The sequence below is a fragment of the Rhinolophus hipposideros genome (assembly GCF_964194185.1).
Source record: "Rhinolophus hipposideros genome assembly, chromosome: 9".
Taxonomy (NCBI): Eukaryota; Metazoa; Chordata; class Mammalia; order Chiroptera; family Rhinolophidae; genus Rhinolophus; species Rhinolophus hipposideros.
In genome coordinates, this window is record NC_138055.1 from 2,862,330 (window position 1) to 2,880,797 (window position 18,468).

Sequence of the window (18,468 nt, forward strand, 5' to 3'; positions counted from 1 at the left end):
GGCTCAGGACTGTCTGTTCTGGGCTCCGGAGGCAGGGCCCGTCTCCTCTTTCCCCTTCAGGACCCAGCTCTGCGTCTGGTTCTGCAAACTCCAAGTCTCCAGGCTCAAGTCCCCTGTCCTCTCATCTCGCCCTCATACGCTCTCACTTTTCCCGCTTAGTGTATTTTCCAAGCACTTTTTGGCCTCCCAAACCATCTGTCCTTTTTCATGCAGTTATCAGCGAGAGCTCATTTCTGGATTTTTGGATATCTTCCGTTCTTTCCTGACAAGGCGATTTCCACCGGAAAGGGGTGAATTTCTAAATAGGAAGCACCCTAAGCGACCACGATAGGTTTGCAGACATCACGTTGGTTCCTTCGTTCCAGAATGAGAAGCTGAGCCGTAACGAGACACAGATGGACGGGGACGGGTCGCTGCGACTGGCCAAGGCGCTGCGGAATGCCACGCAGCACACGGACGCACCTTTCGGCAATGATGTGCGCACGGCCTACCAGCTGCTGGCCCACATCCTGCAGCACGAGAGCAGCCAGCAGGGTTTTGAGCTGGCGGCCACGCGGGACGCTGACTTCCACGAGGTAGGGTCGCCCCGCGGGGAGCCCGGCACATCCGGGGACAACCTGTGAGCTCAGGTGTCCTGCAGGGACTCGGGGGACAGCTGGAGTCCTGGCCCGGCTGTGAAAGATCGTCAGGCCCAGGGTCGTCCCGGCAAAACTTCACTTTTCAGATGTGAGCCCTGCCCTGTGCAGTGGCCGGCAAAACTGATTACAAGAGTTAGGATCGTTTGGGGAAGGGCATGTGTGGGTCACAGTCGTCGTGATGAAAATAGTGATGGCCGCTAGCTACTGGCCATTTAGTACAGGCCAGACAGTGTACTGTGTGGTTTACACGAATTTGTTACTATGTCATACACACACCCTGCCACACATATTGCCCCATTTTACTGATAAGGAAACTGAGTCACAGAGTGCCAAGGGCACACAGGTTGTGAAGGGTGGGGCTCTGGAGTCTCTGCTCCCACCCACACACCCCGAGGTCCAGCTGTCAAAGGCCATGGCCTCCCCTCCACAGACCCTCCTGTTTTACGTTTGGTTAAGTAATTGGCCCCTAGAAAACATGTGTTTAGAATGACTGTGAGGAGACTCATTCCTCCTGACTTTCCTCCAGCTCCTCTTGGAGGGGGCTCAGGGTCATCTCGCTTTCTCCTCCTCTCTGTGCATCTCTGTCCACACAGAGCCTTTGGGAGGCCTCCCTGTCCACACAGAGCTCTTAAGGACCTCCTCTTCCATGCAGAGCCCCTGGGGGACCTCTCCATCCAAGCAGAGCCCCTGGGGGACCTCCCCATCCATGCAAAGCCACAGGGCCTAAGCAGAGAGGGTCCCCTCACTTGCATTTCAATCCAGACCTGAGAGTTTGCACTGATAAAGTTTGTTCCCACTTCTGATTCTTTGCAAACAGAAGCTTCCCGTCCAGGCTTCTGTCTTGGGTTGGGCTCCTGAGCCCATGGACAGCTACGTGTCTGCCTCATGCTTTATGCTGCCCCGTCCCCCCTTCACATAAACCTTGAGGTGTCCGGGGGAGGAACGTCACCCGCAGTCACCTTCCATGTCACCTCAGCTGGCTCACTGTGCGCTCAGCACCTGGGGCGGCAGTTCCCACCACCTGGTTTACCGGGTGGGGTTGGGATTCTGACGTAACCAGGGTGTCTCCCCTTTGTGTCTCGGGGTGCACATGCGAAACCCCCTGCAGGGCTTCTGCCTGACACACTGTGTCCTGCCTTGAGATGAAAACACCATGTCTCCTCCCTGCTCAGTCCTGGCCCAGCCTAGTCTTCCTGAACCTGGGGAGCCCGCACCGTGGCTGCCAGGCCTTTGGGCTGGCTGTACCCATGAGCTGAGTGCCGTCTGTCTGTCATCTGTCTGAGCAGGACGTCGTCCGCACAGGCAGCGCCCTCCTGGCCCCGGGCACCAGGGCCGCGTGGGAGCAGATCCAGCGGAGCGAGGGGGGTGTGGCGCAGCTACTGAGGCGCTTCGAGGCCTATTTCAGCAACGTGGCGCGCAACCTGCGGAGGACCTACCTGAGGCCCTTCGTCATCGTCACCGCCAACATGAGTAAGGGCCACGCGCTGCATGGGGGAGGGGCGCGCTCCACGGGCAGAACCCCCACTCTGTCAGGGTGTGCGGCCCCAGCGCGGCCATCTCTTAGGGAAGGGTCAACAGCTCTGGCCTCGGTGTCCTTGTCTGCAAATGGGGAGACAGGACCCTCCTTGTCCAGCCTGTCCAAAGACGGTCCACAGACACACATATCACTCCCAGGTCCAGGAAATCAGGGACAGGCGTGGGCAGAGATGACGAGGTGGCGAGGTACCACTGGCAGGTCTGTGGTGGCCTGCAGGCCTTTCAGAACTCGGGTGGAGACGGTCTGGGGAAGGGGGCAGGGGGTCTGGCCTCAGGTCCAGCCCTGTACACTCACTCAGAGAGGCACAGGCCCATGGGGGGATGCGGGATAGAGCAGCCGGGCCCCGGGGCGGTGGGGGAATGCCCGCCCTGCTTGGGCAGGGACAGAGCTGTCAACAGAACAAATGCCTCATTAGCCAAGTCCTCCCAGCACCCAGGACACGCTGCTGTGGGGTCAGGGTAGGAAGAAGCACCCCCCGCTGGCCCAGACCGAGCTGGCAGAGCCCCTGGGGGGGTCCCATCCTATGGGGTGGTGGTGCTCCCCCTTTTCTCCTGCAAGTGTTTATTAAGCCCTGTGGGGTGGCAGTTGTGCAAAACCAAGGGATTGTCCCTTCCCAGGAGGTGACCCTTGATTTACCTAATTATCTGCCACTGGACGGGCCTGGGCTTTTAACCTGGAGGTGGCGTCCCTACCAGGGAGGGGTCTGGGGGCGCACACTGCTCACTTGTCACGCCGTCGCCGTGCTTGCCTACGGAGCTGCCCCATTGGAGACCCGAGCCTGGTGGCTCTCGGGTGCCATGCTCAGCAGCTGAACTTGCCGCGTGTCTCCCCCACCCCCCTCCCCTCTGGGAATCCTGCTGCGTAATGTCTGCAGGTTTAAAGAACAGGAAGATAGATTCTGGTTTCAGGATTCTGGGTCCTGGACAGCAGGCCCACTCAGCTCCATGGGAGGGGCTGTGAGCGGCGTGTGACAGAAACCTCTGTCCCCACAGTCCTTGCTGTTGACGTCTTTGACAAGTTTAACTTCACGGGAGCCTGGGTGCCGCGGTTCGAGGACATTCGTGACGACTTCCCGAAAGAGTTGGCGTCTTCCGTCTTCTTCTCGGCTGACTTCTTCAAACCACCTGAAAGAAGAGGTAAAGCCTCTTACAAACCAGGGCTGCCCTTAGGGACTCCGGCCACTCGAGGGGCGGAGGGGCCTCTGGGAGAATAAGAGACGCAGTCCTCACAACAGAGCGCGTCCTGCGGGTGTGCGTGTGGGCCTGCCTGAAATGGGGGGGAGGGCGGCGGGGGTCGTTTCCTGGCATCAGACCCGAGTGGAAATGGTGGGTCGTGTCTCACAAATATTTAGCTAATTGGTAATGTCTAAACAAAAGAGAGAGCACTTGAATTGTGCATGAGCTGTGCAGTGAAAAGCTGCTAATGTGTGTAGGTAAAATTATAGCATCCACCACCCCACCCTCCAGCCCCCCCAAAAATAATCAAACCAGACGCTTTCTGTGTGCACTTCTTCAGTCCTGGTTAGGATGATAACACCAAATGGCTTAAACATTTTGAATTTTTTTTAAAAGCATTTTTCACAGATCCACTCCAACTATTGAAAATGTCTCAAAACAAAGTGGACTTGAAAATATAAATTCTGTAACGAACAGTTTAAAATTGGGAATGTTTTTAGTATAGCAGGTTTGTCAGTTGTGTGGTTATTATTCAGGCGTCTCAAAAACGTTTAAAGAGGGTTTTACTCTGATGGTGCCCCAAGCTTTACTCCATCTTTCAAACTGGGTTCAGTTTGGGATCGATAAGGGTTCTCGTCATTCAACACAGTTCCCGTCTGTCCTGAGGGGCAGGACTTCCTTACTTGTCCAGGGATCGCCGTGTGTTGACCTAAAAGCAGCTCTTCCTCTGACATCGTCAGTGTGCCTGCTTCTGCACTGACCACAGGGTCGTCCTCTCTCTTGGGCCTATGGCATCAGGAGTGACATGCAGGAGCCTCGTTTGCTCTAGGAAACCCCGTGAAGGAGCTCACAGCACCTGCTCCCGGCCGTCCTGGGACAGCTGCTGGCTGATGCCAGGTCCCCTCAGCCCTGGCCACTGCACCGTATTCAACACTTACTTAACCCACTGAAATGCCAGTCGGCGCAGCCACCACATACAAACCCCACTGATTCCTCCCCTGATGAGAAGATGCGGCCCCAATTCCCCCAAATGCCTGACTCACCCCATGGCAGGGAAGCAGACAGGCACTCTATACATGAGGGTAAGACTGTGTGAATGAACTTGCAGGAGGTAGAGGGGGTGCAGCCCAGCCCCCATGCCCCTCGGTGTCCCACAGTTGCTTAGGTGTCCCTTCTCGGACGACCTGCTCCCCCCGCCACCTAGGGATGACCAGGACTTGGCACCAAAGGCTGGTCTCTGCCCACCTTTCACCCGCCTCCTTGGGCATCGCCAGGCTGGCACCTTCTACCCTCAGCCACTGACCTTTTGAGCTTGGCCCAAATCCCTTCTTTGCCCTGACAGTCTCCTAGGTGGGCTCTCGGCCCAGCCCAGGCCTTGCCCCCACCACATCCAGGCACACCCTTGACCCACACAGTGGAGGGGAATGCTGCCTACTCTAGGGGTGAGGTACCCCGGATGCCCCGCTCACGGGGAGCCTGCGGTGCCCACTGGTTAGAGACTCAGTGAGCCAGTTGGGTCGTGGGGGATACTAAGGCTTTAGCCCCAGAGATGCCTTTGGGTCAGGAGCAAACACAGGGAGGGGCCAGGCTTGTTCCCTGTTCCTTAGAGAGCTCCAGGGTCCTGCGACGCTCCTGAGAAGCCGCCATGCCCCGCCCCGACGCTGTCCAGCACACCCACTGTAGCCTCTCGTGCGATGCTCCTGGGCAGATGGCAGCCTTCCTGGAGGAGGCGGCACTAACTCCCCCCTCCCCCTCCCTCCAGCCTGGTAACCACTATTCCACTTTCTAGCTATGAGCCACTCCAGGAGCTCACGTAAGTGAAATCGTACAATATTTGACTTGCTTATTTTGCTGACTGTAAAGTCCTCGAGGCTCATCCATGTGGTAGCGTGTGTCATAACGTCCTTCCTTGTTGAGGCTCAGTCATTTTCCGTTGTACAGAGAGACCACACTGTTTATCCTTTCGTTGTCGATGGACACCGGGGCTGCTTCCACCTTTCGGCTGCTGTGCATTGTGCTGCTATGGACATGGGCGGACACGTGTCTCACTGAGCCCTGCGTTCCATGCTGCGGGACACTTGCCCATGGCAGCTCTGTGTTTAATCTTTTGAGGCACCGCTCCTGTCTCCACATGACACCTCCTGATTTCAGGAAGCACTTGTTCAAGTGGAAAGTGATGTGGTAGGAACACGGGGCCCGGCCCCGCCCTCACACTCTTGCTCACGTTGCAGAGGGGCCCGTGGTGAGGCCGGTCAGCCGGAAGGCTGCCCCGCAGACGGCACATGCGGGGCCCAGCGCCGAGAGGGAGGCCCTTTTCAGGAGGCGGAGGAGGCACCCCGATGAGCCTGGCCAGTTTGCCGTCGCCCTGGTCATCATCTACCGGACCCTGGGGCAGCTCCTGCCTGAGTACTACGACCCCGACCGCCGCAGCCTCCGGTACGGCCGGCCCTGGGGGCACGGGGAGGGACTGTTTCTGGAGGGTTCCGAGGCTTTTCATAAATCAAAATCTTAACTACTCAAGCATCTGTATAAGGACATCATGGCTCTGTCATCTCCCTTGGACAGAGGTTCTGGGTCTGCCAGACGGGCATGGTCCCTAGTATTTCTTCCAGGAACAGCCCCTCCCCAGCACGCGCCCCACCTCGTGCCTCAGTGGACACTGCTGGCGCACCAGCTCAGCAGTGTAATTTCTGCTCAGACGGTCCGTCGCCCAACACCTGTTTGCCTTGGGCCATTGGTGGCCTAGTAGTACTAAGGGCTGCTTGGTAAATAGTGGCTGGAAAAGCAAATGCCCCCCAAAGGGGCCTCGTGGACCTGATCAGAGGTGGGCACACACCCAGGTTTCACTTTTTCAACTTCAGTATCATTTCCCAGATCCTCTCCTGGGTCTGTAGTCTTCATATTCATCCTTTTTTAGTGGTTGGATGAGATTCCACCAGGAGCTGTAATGATTCTATTAGGTTCCTTTTATCGGACATTTTAGTCGTGTCTGGTATTTCTGCTGTGATGTGTTATGAGGCTGAAACCTCTTTGTGCACAGACCTTCTCTTCATCTGTGTATTTCCAAAGTTCACCTTTGACCCAGAGGTGACCCACTCCCTGAGCGCACCCCATCGTGACTAAACCTCCACTGAGCACGATGACACAGCTCAGGCCCCAGCTCTGAGCTCGCGCACGGTGACCCCGGCCCTCCTGGAGAGATGTCTGTCCCGTGTCCTCATCACGTCTGCACACAGGCGTTAAATAGTCATTTTCTAAGTGTGTTTGCCGTTCCACGCAGGCTGCCTAACCGGCCTGTCATCAACACGCCGGTGGTGAGCAGTGTGCTGTACAGCGAGGGGGCTCCACTCCCCAGCCCCCTGGAGAAGCCCGTCCTGGTGGAGTTCGCCCTGCTGGAGACGGAGGAGCGCACCAAACCCGTCTGCGTCTTCTGGAACCACTCCATCACGTAAGGGTGACAGCGGGAGCCAGGGCCGGCCACCTCCGCCCCTGAGCTCTGCGTTTCCATGTGGGGGCTTTGCTGAGGCCGGGATGTGCCTGCCGGTCCTCAACACTCCACTGGCAGAGTGTCCCGTGCGGCGACCTTTTGATGTGTGTTCCCCTTCCATCCTCTCGGGCAAGAGGCTCGTCCTGGGGTGTCAGAGTCCCCTACACGCACAGTTACACATGCGTGCACATGCATGTACACACATGCACACACACACACCTGGAAACACGTGTACACACATCTGGTTACAAACACATACACATGGGCATACATGCCTAGAAACACGCATGCACACGTGTACACACGCCGACAGGGCCGGTCACCTGCAGGACTCCATGACACAGCAGCCGACATGCACCCACTCCACAGCCAAACGGTGCGTGTTCTGGGCACACACTGGACTTAGAGACTGGGCCTAGGGCCCTTTTGCCAACAGTGGGAAATCCCAGATATGTGGAGGGTCCCCATGCCAGATGGGGGTGCCTGACCTCACCTGGCCGCCTGAGAGAACACAGCAGCTGCTAGGCTGGTTTTACCCCTCGGAGGCCGTGCCCACCTCAGCAGAGTGCTTTTGGCCCATCCCTTGCCCCCCGCCCCCATGCTTGGAGCTAGGACAGAATTTCTTGCAACTGGGGGTTCGTTCCTGTGTAACACAAACATTTCCCAAATCCTGGTTCCACTAGAGTGAGTGGGTGTCTGCCGAGTGGGTCTCTGCTGGGTGCCGGCGCCTAGGGTGGGTGGGCAAGCAGATGCCTGGCCTGTATGGGCTCACACTGGGGAGCAGGCTTGGCTTGGGAAAGACCGTGTGTCACTCTTCCCCCCTCCTGTGTTTCCCAAATTCCAGTTAATGAGCAAGCAGCATAGCGTCTGGACTGTAATAGACGCTGGGCTTACAAAAGAGAGAGTTCAGGACCCCTTTCACAATGAGGGAAGTGTGAAGGCTGCTTGGCCTGCTTGAGGCCCGGCTGTCTCTCATGGTCACTTGATTGAACCCCGGCAATTAGCTGTGGCTCTAATTATTCTCTGTGCTTTATGCTGCACTTATCATCCCTGGATCTTGAAAGTTCCTGGCACACACATTAGCCTTCATATCCCACTTTACAGATGAGTAAACTGAGCATGAGAGCAGTGACCAGACTTTCCCAGAGCCAGGGAGGGCAGGGCTCCCTCTGAGGCCGAGACACACCCGTCACAGCCTGTCATTTGGGGCTCCCCATCAGTAAAACGGGAGTCATGACTGGGCCCTGCTTCCAGGCAGTGGCCATAAAACATTGTGCAATCTGAAGATGAAAGTGTAAAACGAACGTGAGGTATTATTTCTTAAATCATCTAGACTCAAAAGAAGACTGAAGTACAAAGCGGCTGTTTTAACAACGGACTAATGTTTCCAACAAAAGGGGCGTGTGGTGGACCCAAGACATCCCGTTTAAGTTTTACTGCGGGTGACACATAGAACAGGAACTTCACAGGGTGCTCATTAGCGGCCCTCGCCAGCCACGAAAGGGGAGGGAGAGTGTTCACACGGTCCCAAGTGGAGCAGGACTGTGGTCCTCATAGTGGGTGACAGGGGTGCTTGTCTTGGGCACAGGAGGGTGCTGCACGGACCCCAGGGGGGCAGGAAGACCTTGGAGACCCCGGCTGTGGAGGGAACCATCTCACCCCCCCTTTCTCTGCAGCACCAGTGGGACTGGAGGTTGGTCGGCCAAGGGCTGTGAGCTGCTGTCCAGGAACCGGACCCACGTGACCTGCCAGTGTAGCCACACCACCAGCTTTGCTGTGCTCATGGACGTCTCCCGGCGCGAGGTGGGCACAGCCCCCCAGGGGCAACCCTGCCCCGGGCAAGTGTGTCCAGGGGATTAATCCCTGGGGTATTTAGGGTAGCCCCAAACCTGCCCCCTCCGCAAGCTGTCTTTCCTTCCAAGCCCTTTGACCAAACCTGGTCCATTCTAGGAGAGTTGGCCAGATCTGTTAGCATTTCCATAACAAAACCCTCCTAAAAGGGTTTCAAAGAGGCCAGGTTGTAAATCAAAAACCGGGATGGCAGACCTAGCCTCAGACTGAAAAATGCCCGGAATAGACACCATACTTCAAAGCAGGGTTCTCAGCGGTCTGTTAGATGATGCTGCTTCTACCCCACTTTAAATTTTAAGGAAGAAAAGAGTCGGCTGGCAGGAACAAAGGGAGTATCTCCCTTCAGCGCCAGCCACGCACGCTGGCTCCAAAACACAAAGGAAGCTCAGTCAGGAGCCCCCAGGCAACAGGGTGGCTAATGTTTAACCTCGGGCATTTTCTGAGGCCTGGGAATGCAGCCGCCTCTGTGGGGCGCTGGGGCCTGAGCAGGGTGGCGTGCTGAGGTCAGCCTGGGCTGGGACCCCGAGTCTAGGAGCCAGAACAGGGTGCTGGGTGACCTCGCGGTGGCCTCCTTTTTAGGCCTGGGTTTTGTCCCAAGAGGCCAGGACAGCGTCCTTCCCAAGGGCTCATCCACATTTCTGTCACATTCTTGGGAGGCTGAGTCAGCCGTGAGCTGCTGCTGATGGGTGTCAGGGTGATAAGGGGAGAGAGTAGGTCTCTGGGAGCCTGCAGGCGCCCTCAGGCCTTCCCCTGACAGCTGCACTTTCCAGCAGGTCCCATTCTGGAGAAAGTTAATATATCGTGGTCTTTGTCCACGTGGGATTTGGGGGTCCTCTCATGGCCAGGAAGCTGGAATTCAGGGAGAAGAAATGAAAGCAGAGTAGGAAGCAAGGCTCCCAGCCCCCCCACACACACCCTGGGGTGCCTCAAGGCCAGATATCTGAATAGCTCCCAGCTGTGGGGAAGTCCCAGGACTGTAGCCTCCAGGGGACACCGAGTTAGCTGGGAAGGAGAAATGCCTGAGCACTCAGGCCTGCCCAGCCCAGCCTGGCCGGCCCCCACAGTGTTCTGCTGGGCACCCCCGTTCAGAACTCTAGGGGAGTTCAAAACAGTGTTTTCCAGAAGTTACCAAAGAACTGGAGAGTCTTGGTCCCCAGATGCCAAAACCCCACAGGTTACCGGGTCCTGGACAAGTGTCATATTGTACAAAGCCCAGGAGCTGAGTGCCGTCCCCGGCAGCAGTGGCCCATCTGCCTTTAGTGTAAACTGAGTCTGTTTGGAAGGTCGCTCTCAGGTGGGGTTTAGGTGGACCGGCTCAGCGTCTCCTGGACAGCAGGGTTTCCGTGTGCGGTTTCCTCTTTTCTTATTGTTGTTTTATTGTGGCGAGATGCACCTAACAGAAAATTCACCATCTCAGCCACATTTGGGGGTACAGGCCCGGGCAGTAAGCACGTACACATCTCCAGAACTCCGTTATCACCTCAGCTCCTCGTTGGGGTTTCGCTCGTGGTGTTTTCCACTCTGAGAACCACGTGGTGGTCATGTCAGTTCGTGCCTGTAATAATCGATACGTTAACGTCACTTTATTGTGCCAAAGCTCCGTCAGAGCCACGGCCCTTACGTTCTCTTGTCTTTAACCAACCTGCCCACAGCACGGAGAGGTCCTGCCCCTGAAGATTGTCACCTACGCTGCGGTGTCCTTGTCCCTGGCCGCCCTGCTGGTGGCCTTCATCCTCCTGGTGCTGGTGCGGACGCTGCGCTCCAACCTGCACAGCATCCACAGGAACCTGATTGGGGCACTCTTCTCTTCCCAGCTGGTCTTCGTGATCGGGGTCACCCAGACGGGAAACCCGGTGAGGCCCCCTTCCGGCCCCGCCCCACCCCGCGTGTGTGGCCCTGCCTTGATCTGAGGCTGGAGCAGGCCTCACCTTTTATACCACGGTGCCGTCGGTGGGTGCCGCGGGCCGGCTCTGGGAAGTCGGGAGTCCCAGGCCAGTCAGGTGGGCTTGTTGCTTTGTGCCCAGTGAGGTCCTCCGGTGGCGTCCGTGAGAGCCAGGGCAGAAAGGGCCGGGGGCTCCAGTCGCATCAGCTCTTACTTTCCCGATTGGGCACTAGTGATTTCATCAGAAGGTACAGTCATTTGTCAAAGCGCAGAGCCTGCGAGCTGTGGCTGGACCTTTAGCGGCCTGAAGACCCCTGACACATACTGTGAACCAGCTTCCCTGTGCGGCAGCCTGTCCCAGCCCTGCACTCTGCACTGTCTCAGGAGTCACGGCTGTGTTTTCGGGGAAAGCCCAGGTGTCTCCCCAGGGAGGCAGAGAGAAGTCTAGAACAGGCCCAGAACTCGGTGAGGTGGTGTTGGGGTGTCGATGGGGTTGAAGAAGAGACAGGAGGCTGCGGAGAGTAAATGGGGAGAGGAAGAGGCGACGGAGAGGAGATGGTGAGCTGCCGTGTAATCTGGTTCAATACACGGGTCTTTCTTGAGCCAGCCCGGGTCGTGTAGGTACCCGGACTGTCACCTGGCCTCCTGGGGCATCACGGGGTGTTATATAAGTTCATGGAGGTCACTGGATGGTTAGGTTACATAAGTGAAGTGGTGGACCCCACAGAAAAACCCAAACCAATCTACGGACACATTTTGAGAAATAAGTGGAGAGTTCAGCGAGGTAGCTGGCTGCTATTGGAGAGAGAGGGATGAAATCAGTCACAAAGTATATTTTCAATGTAATTTACGTAGGCGTGAACAGAAATGACTTCACTAGAGAGGCTGCCTATTAAGGAAGTTTGGCCGCAAGGAAGGAGAGGAAAAGATGTCAGCTGTAGCTGGAGAGGGAGCTGGGTCTGGTGGAGCTTCTGTAGGACTTCACAGATATGAGTCCGTGTGACGTCAAGGGGAAGGCGGGAGGGATGGGCTGGTGGCCAGAGTGACCCTGGGGAGTGGGGCAGGGACCAACTTTGGGGGGGAAGCTGGCAGCCCAGCTGCAAAGATGGGGGGAAAGAGAAAAGCACAGGGAAGAAGGGAGTTTTGTGGCTTTGGCAGTCCCCGGCTGGTTTTCCATTTTACAAAGAGGACTTTCAAACTACAAGGGTCACAGTACGCTGATGGGGGCTCAGGAGGCGGTCCAGGCTCAGGTTCTGTGCCTGAGCTTTATGGACACGATGCAGCTCATTGAAACTTGAGCAGAGCCCTGGGGTGGTAGCAATTCCTTCTTACAGGTGAGCGAGCCGAGACCAGCGAGGTTGAGTGACCTGCCCAAGGGCACACAATTCACTGTTTGTGTGTGTTAGTTCGTGTCCATCACTAATGATGACCCTGATAGCCCTAGAGAGATGTCAGGCCAGCTGAGCGACCCACATGCATGTGCAGTGACTCCAGGAAGTTCAAAGGTTGCTCTCACCTTACCCTGAACTCTGCCAAGTGAGCGATGGGCTATCATTCTCGGAATGCCACCGTGCCACGTGCTAGTGATATAGCTGTTGTTTCCTCATGTACTAAGGACCTAATGATTGTCACTGTACTTTACCTATCAAAGACGCAGATCCAAGAAGCCCTCTCATCTCTGTCCCCAGAGCCCACATTCTAGGCACAGACCAGAATGTCAGGTGCCAAAATGACGCCATGGTGGCAGGTGGGGGAGCTGTGCCTCGTCAGGGAAGTGCTGAGCAGGACCGTCCATTTGCCATCCAATGGAAGGGGTCCAGGATAAGTCGGGAAAGGTCGGGCATCTGGTCTCCCAGAGCCTGAGGGGTTGCACCAAGCAGCGCCATCTTCCTTTTGCAAGCAGCTGTGTGCTGCTGAGAGCCATGACCCGGCCTGCAGTTTAGGAAGATGACCTTGGCAATGGGAGGATGGGTGAGGAGACGGGAGGTCAGAGAAGCAGCCTGAGTGTCTTCACTAGTCCGGTGGTGAGGCTGGAAGCCAGGCCAGGACAGTGGGCATGAGAAGAAGGTGGGAGTCAGTGCCATCTGGGCATGGAGGGAGGAGGACTTGGGTCTCCAGAAGGGGACGAGTAGGTGGGGGGGGACACCACTCAATGAGATGGAAACTCAGAGTGGACACTCCCCTTGTGGGGCAGGGCCAAGCATGGGAAGGCATCCCCCCTGTGAAGAGGAAATGTGTCTGGGAATGGACAGGCCCTAGGAGAGGAGCAGATGCACAGGCGAGGATGAATTTTCTAGCTAGCTGGGCAGGGCCACTCGCATGCTTGCACTGTCCTTCCTCGTTTGTGGTAAGAGGGGGACCCCTCACGACCCTTGTCAGGCAGCCAGGCCCCGTCAGGAGCAGCAGGTGCTGCTGTCCGTCAGCTGCCCTGGAGAGTAGTTAGAGGCAGGCTGTTGCAGGCAGACCACTCGAGGGGGCCACACCAATGACCTTGGTGGCTTCTCAGCCTCAACACCGGGAGTGGCAGGCCCGGCACAGAGGACAGGCGTCCTCCCGCAGTGTGGAGCCGCCGCCGCCAGCTCTCCACCACAGCCCGGCGAGCCAGGTGCACCTCCACCTGTGCAAGCTCTTATCAGTGCATCGGACGGGAAGGCCCCCGGTGGGAAGGGGCATGACTCACTTCAAAACCCTTCAAGTGTGCCTTTGAGTGGTCTCATGGGGGGGCGGGGGTAGAGAGGGGGCGAGCCGCTCCTTGTAACTGAATAGCACATGTGAGACGTGGAGAGGCCTTCCTCTCAGTTACTCACGGCTCCTGGAGGGAGAGCCTCGCTGCCAGCCACGCACTGGTGAGCACGCAGAAGAGAAGGAATGCTCGGTGTGCAGGGTCCTGGGGGCTTGGCTCTGCGCCTGGTTTTTATGGGTTTCCTGTAAACTCACCATCCCATCTCAGGCGAGGTTTTTCATCTCCGAGATTACTGGCAGTCTGAAATGATTTATTCTGCATTAGTGTTTTGTCTTTGTTCTGTTTCTGGAAAGGTAGTGTTTTTAGTGCCAAAGTCTGTGCATGTACGGCCCCGTTAAGTTTTAAAATGTTGTATTTCTAACACTTCTTTGTGTTTTTAAAAAAAGAAGTGTTTGTTATGGATTTGCTTTTCTCATTGTCTCAGGTAACAAGGTACCAACGTCCTCCCCGTTCTTCCTTTTCCTAAGCCAGCAAGCAGTGCTTTGCACAGGGGGGAGCAGGGGGTGTTTCGTGTGGGGTTTGCCCAGCCTCGGGCTCGCCCTTCCCCACCAGACTCTGCTCACTGCCAAGTACAGACTGACCGTGTCCAGCGTCGGAGGCAAAGAGCATGTCTCTAGTCAGAACCTACATTCTGGGTTTCTTCTGCTTGGGTCCTGTTTTGTACTGTATTTGACACATGATAATTTACAGTGGTTTTGATTCTGGAGAGAACATGGCCCCTTGAGATAGAAAGGCCAGCAGGTGGCACTTGTGTTCCCAGGGAGCCTGTGCTCTGTTGAGCTCCCCACGGGGCATAATGACCTGGCACGTCAGCAGAGTGGTCTCCATTGTGAGTCAAGGTGGTGGCCCTCTGTCTCCTCCCACTCTCCTGTGTCTGTTGGGGTCGGGGTGTCTCCTTGGCACAGACCTGAGACCCTGGGAGCTTGGACAGAATGTGCCGGGGATGGATGGCTCCCAGCTCTGTGGAGTGGCCAGGAGGCAGGGCCTAGCTGTGTGCTATGGCTGGGGGCGTTCTCTGTCCTCTCCTGCCCTGCCAGTCCAGCTGCCTAGGACCTGGCAGGGAGCCTGCCCGCATCTCCCAGGGGCCGGCCTTGGCCCTGGCCGAGGCAGCCCTGCATGAAAGGAGCCAGTGAGGCTGCTCTCAGCCGAGGCACAGAGCTCTGTGTTCTGTCCTCGAGCACCTCGGACTGGATGTCACTCAGGGCCTCCGAGGCGGGACTGCCCTGATGCCTCAGGGTCCCTGCACCTCATGCCACTGCCTTCCTCCCATTCTCACCCCATCTTTGGTGTCCAGGGACGCAGGCTGGCTCACCAAGGCCCCCAGAGCCCAAGATGCTGTCCGTCAGCTGCCCTGGAAGTTGACTTTCTCTCCCTGACACCCGGCCACTGGCCAGACACAGGTGCCTTGCACAGGACAGACAGAACAAACACTCCCATGTCCGCCCTTTCTTTGGTAGAGATAGAAGGCCCTGTGGAGTAGGCTGGGGCACGATAAACTTGCTATCATGTGCCACCAAGGTCACAGAGCACAAAGCTCCTGCCCCCTCTGGCCCTACCCGCTGGACTGTGGAGACCTGCTCCAGGGTCAGGGCTGGTGGCCAAGGTCAAGGTCTGGGACCTGCAGCCTGAGCAGGCCACCTCCGTGATGTTTGTGTTTTTTTTTTAACTTTAAATGCCAGTATTTCAGAATTTGGAACCATAACAAGAAAACACAGATTTCCATCTTCTCGTGAAAACGCTAGAGACTCTGCCTACCTCTTGTCCCCAGGCCATGCTGGCTCATGGCACTGATCCAAGCTAGGGAGGGGTCCCTGGGGCCCCCCAGGTGCTTCAACCCCCATCCTCTGTTGCACATTGGGAGCCTGAGACGCTGTGACTCTGGCACTCAGCCACTCTTGGGTGAATCAGATACAAAACCAATTAACCCAGTTTCCTTGTTGAGAGCCCCAGACCCTCACGTTTGCCAAGTGGCCGGTTTGGTAGCTCGCTCCCTCCCCGCCCCGCGCGCAGGCCGTCAGGCGCTGAGCTGCTGCTCTCCCCCCGCAGTTTCTGTGCACGGTGACGGCTATCATCCTGCACTACGCTTACATGAGCACCTTTGCCTGGACCTTTGTGGAGAGCCTGCACGTCTACCGCATGCTGACCGAGGTGCGGAATATCGACGCGGGGCCCATGCGGTTCTACTACGTCATGGGCTGGGGCATCCCGGCCATTGTCACAGGTGAGATGTGGGGAGCAGCCCCGCCGGGGCGCCCGGGCGGGACTCCATCTCCCCTGGGGGCTCCCACGTGACGTTGCTGACGCAGGAACCTGGGTCAGACAAGCCAGCACCCAGGGTACAGGAAGAAGAGCTGTCTGCCTCCTCTTCCGTCTGTGCCCAGCTCCATCAGTGCCCAGCAGAGGAGGCTCTGGCCCTGCGCACTCGTCTGCACACACGAGGGAGATCCAGTACCCACTGCGGGGCGCACCTCCTATGGGTGTGACCTCCCTGAAAGCACGGCCCGGGTCTGTGCAGGGTTCTGTCTGTGGCACCTAATAGACAAACTCCATGCCTGCCCACTGCGTGAACGGATGGATGGGTGGATGGATGGATGGATGGACGATGGAGGGATGGATGATGGATGGATGGATGGACGATGGATGGATGGATGGGTGGATGGGTGGGTGGATGGATGGATGGATGGACGATGGATGGATGGATGATGGATGGATGGATGGATGATGGATGGATGAGTGATGGGTGGATGGATGGATGATGGATGGATGGGTGGATGATGGATGGATGGGTGGGTGGATGGGTGGGTGGATGAATGGATGGATGGATGGATGATGGATGGATGAGTGATGGGTGGATGGATGGATGATGGATGGATGGGTGGATGATGGATGGATGGATGATGGATGGATGAGTGATGGGTGGATGGGTGGGTGAGTGAGTGAATGAATGACAGGACAGCTGTGCTTCCTTAGCACACTTCTCACTAAGTACCAGAAAGTCAGGGTTTGCTTCCTGTTGAGAAAGGTCCACACTTCTATTCGCAAAGGAAGAACTGAACTCCCTCTCCTCGTTAGGCCCTGGGTTCCAGGAATCCAGACACGAGTTCTGAGGCTCGAGGCAATGGGAGAAGGTGCGGTTGCTGCCCTAGGGTTCTGCCCAGCAGCCGCGTCCATCCCGATTTCCATGGCAACATTACCGACTGGTGTCTGAGCCTGCTCTGCTCCCCCAGACAGTCTGGGCACCAGGCTATTCCGATGCATCTCCTCTCCCTGTCCTCTGGGGGACCCAGAGAGACTGTTACTTCCATACAGAGTTGCTGGGGCGGGAGCAGGCTGGGCCCCGGGGGCAGCTACCTCTTCCACCCAAAGCCTAAACATGGCAGGCACATCCCCCCACCTGTTTCTGTGCGGTTCTGAGAGATTCGTGAGGAAGGCGGCTGATTCAGGTGGTCCCTGAGCCCCAAAGACCTGGGAGAACAAGAGCTGCGGGGCAAGGAGGCAGCAGCGGTTTCAGAGGCCCCCCATATGCGAAGCCCCCTGACATCAAGGGTTTGGTCGTGCCTGGGCTCTCAGGGGCCTCTTCTCTCATTTCGTTTTCAAACTACCTACTGGCACCTCTACTGTTACGTGGGGTTGTTTTTTAATTAGTAAGTGAAGCTCAGAAACCAAAATGTGGAATTTTATTTACATCAAATTCTATGAAGCAAAATGAAGTAAGGTCAGAATTATTTGCTAATTTTACAAAGGGGCCATTTACATTTTGCTCTCTGGCTTTCTGTGCCCCAGACAAACTCAGATCTAATTCCTGGTCTATACTGTCCCCCTGGGGGCCGGCTGCCCCAGCTCTGGGGCCTCAGGTGATGGGAAGGGAGTTAGCTCTGCCACAGGTGACATCGGTCCCTGATGGGTGACCCCGGGGCCCACCTCAAGGAGGGGACATGGTTGCCGGCACATTCTGAAGTTTAAGCGTAGCTGTTCAGTTTGCTAGGACGGCCGTGACAAAGGACCACAAACTGGGAGGCCTTAAAAAAATAAAAAAGCAAGTTTATTCTCTCAGTCTGGAAGCCAGCATCTGAAATCAAGGTGTGGGCAGGAGGCTCGGGGACAATCTGCCCAGGTCCCTCTCGCTGTCCGGTGGCTGCTGGTGCCCTTGGCATTCCTCGGTTCTCTGCTTTGCCATCACATGGCCTTCTCCCTGTGTGTCTGTGTCTCAAACCTCCCTCTCCCTTTTCTTTTAAGGACACTAGTCACTGGATTTAGGGGTCCACCCTATTCCAGGATGGTCTCATCTTGTGACCCTTAATCAATCTGCAAAGACCCTGTTTCCAAATAAGGTCACCATCACAGCTTCTGGGGCTCAGGAGGTGGACGGATCTTCCCAGGGGACATGGCTACAATAGGGGATGGGAAGCGGGAGTGAGAACACCCCACAGCATGAAGTCATTGAGGGTCTGCAGCACGGAGCCCCGGGTGGAGGGTGGGGGTGCCTCAAACTGTCCCATAGCCACAGCCTGCGCTGCGCCTCTAGGTCAGCACACGGGCTTGTGACAACAGCACCAGTACCTCGAAGAAAGCGGACCCCTCGTCAGGGCGCCCGTGGGGGCCAGACCCGACCACGGCTGGGAATCCCACATGGTCTCTTCAGGTGCGTCATCCTCGTCTCACAGATGAAGTGAAATGGCTCCCTTGTTCATATCATAAAGGCTTATGGCTCCAAAGTGGGCGTGAGTGACACGGGAGGACCCTCACCCTCCCACAGCTGCTGGGACCGAGGGCCCTGACCAGGTCAGGGAGTTAAGTGGCAGGGCCGAAGGTCATCAGAGAGGGGACTGGAAGGAAACAGCCCCGAGGCCAGAGGCCCCTCCCATCTGAGGACTTCACACAGAGAGGCTGAAGACCACTTTCTAGAACGCGTTCTCGCGATAAGCCCCTAATCTGCGCACAGATACTGCCTCTCTGTCTAGTTACACTTGAAATGCTGTTGCCTCGGAGATGGCTTTGGGATCTAAATTCAGACACTGTACGTTTCTCACTTCCTTGAAAAACACTTTTTTTTTAACACTTAAATCTTTTGCAAAAAAACTTAAAATGATTCCCAGGGAACTTCGGGCCAAGATGGAGGCGCTGGCTAACTGCAGCCGGGTTTCCTGTGCAGACT

General features: G+C 56.6%; 1 protein-coding gene across 1 annotated transcript in view; it reads left to right on the plus strand.

The window, feature by feature from the left end:
* The window catches only part of CELSR1 (cadherin EGF LAG seven-pass G-type receptor 1), a gene marked incomplete at its 5' end in the record, with an annotated part of 132,213 nt that overhangs the window by 104,421 nt on the left and 9,324 nt on the right, over positions 1–18,468 (plus strand). The window contains 8 exons of the mRNA XM_081060677.1: positions 366–575; positions 1,925–2,108; positions 3,168–3,311; positions 5,582–5,786; positions 6,631–6,798; positions 8,514–8,640; positions 10,341–10,541; positions 15,360–15,534. Of these exons, the coding sequence (XP_080916803.1) occupies positions 366–575; positions 1,925–2,108; positions 3,168–3,311; positions 5,582–5,786; positions 6,631–6,798; positions 8,514–8,640; positions 10,341–10,541; positions 15,360–15,534 (1,414 nt within the window). The remainder of the gene's footprint in view (positions 1–365; positions 576–1,924; positions 2,109–3,167; positions 3,312–5,581; positions 5,787–6,630; positions 6,799–8,513; positions 8,641–10,340; positions 10,542–15,359; positions 15,535–18,468) is intronic.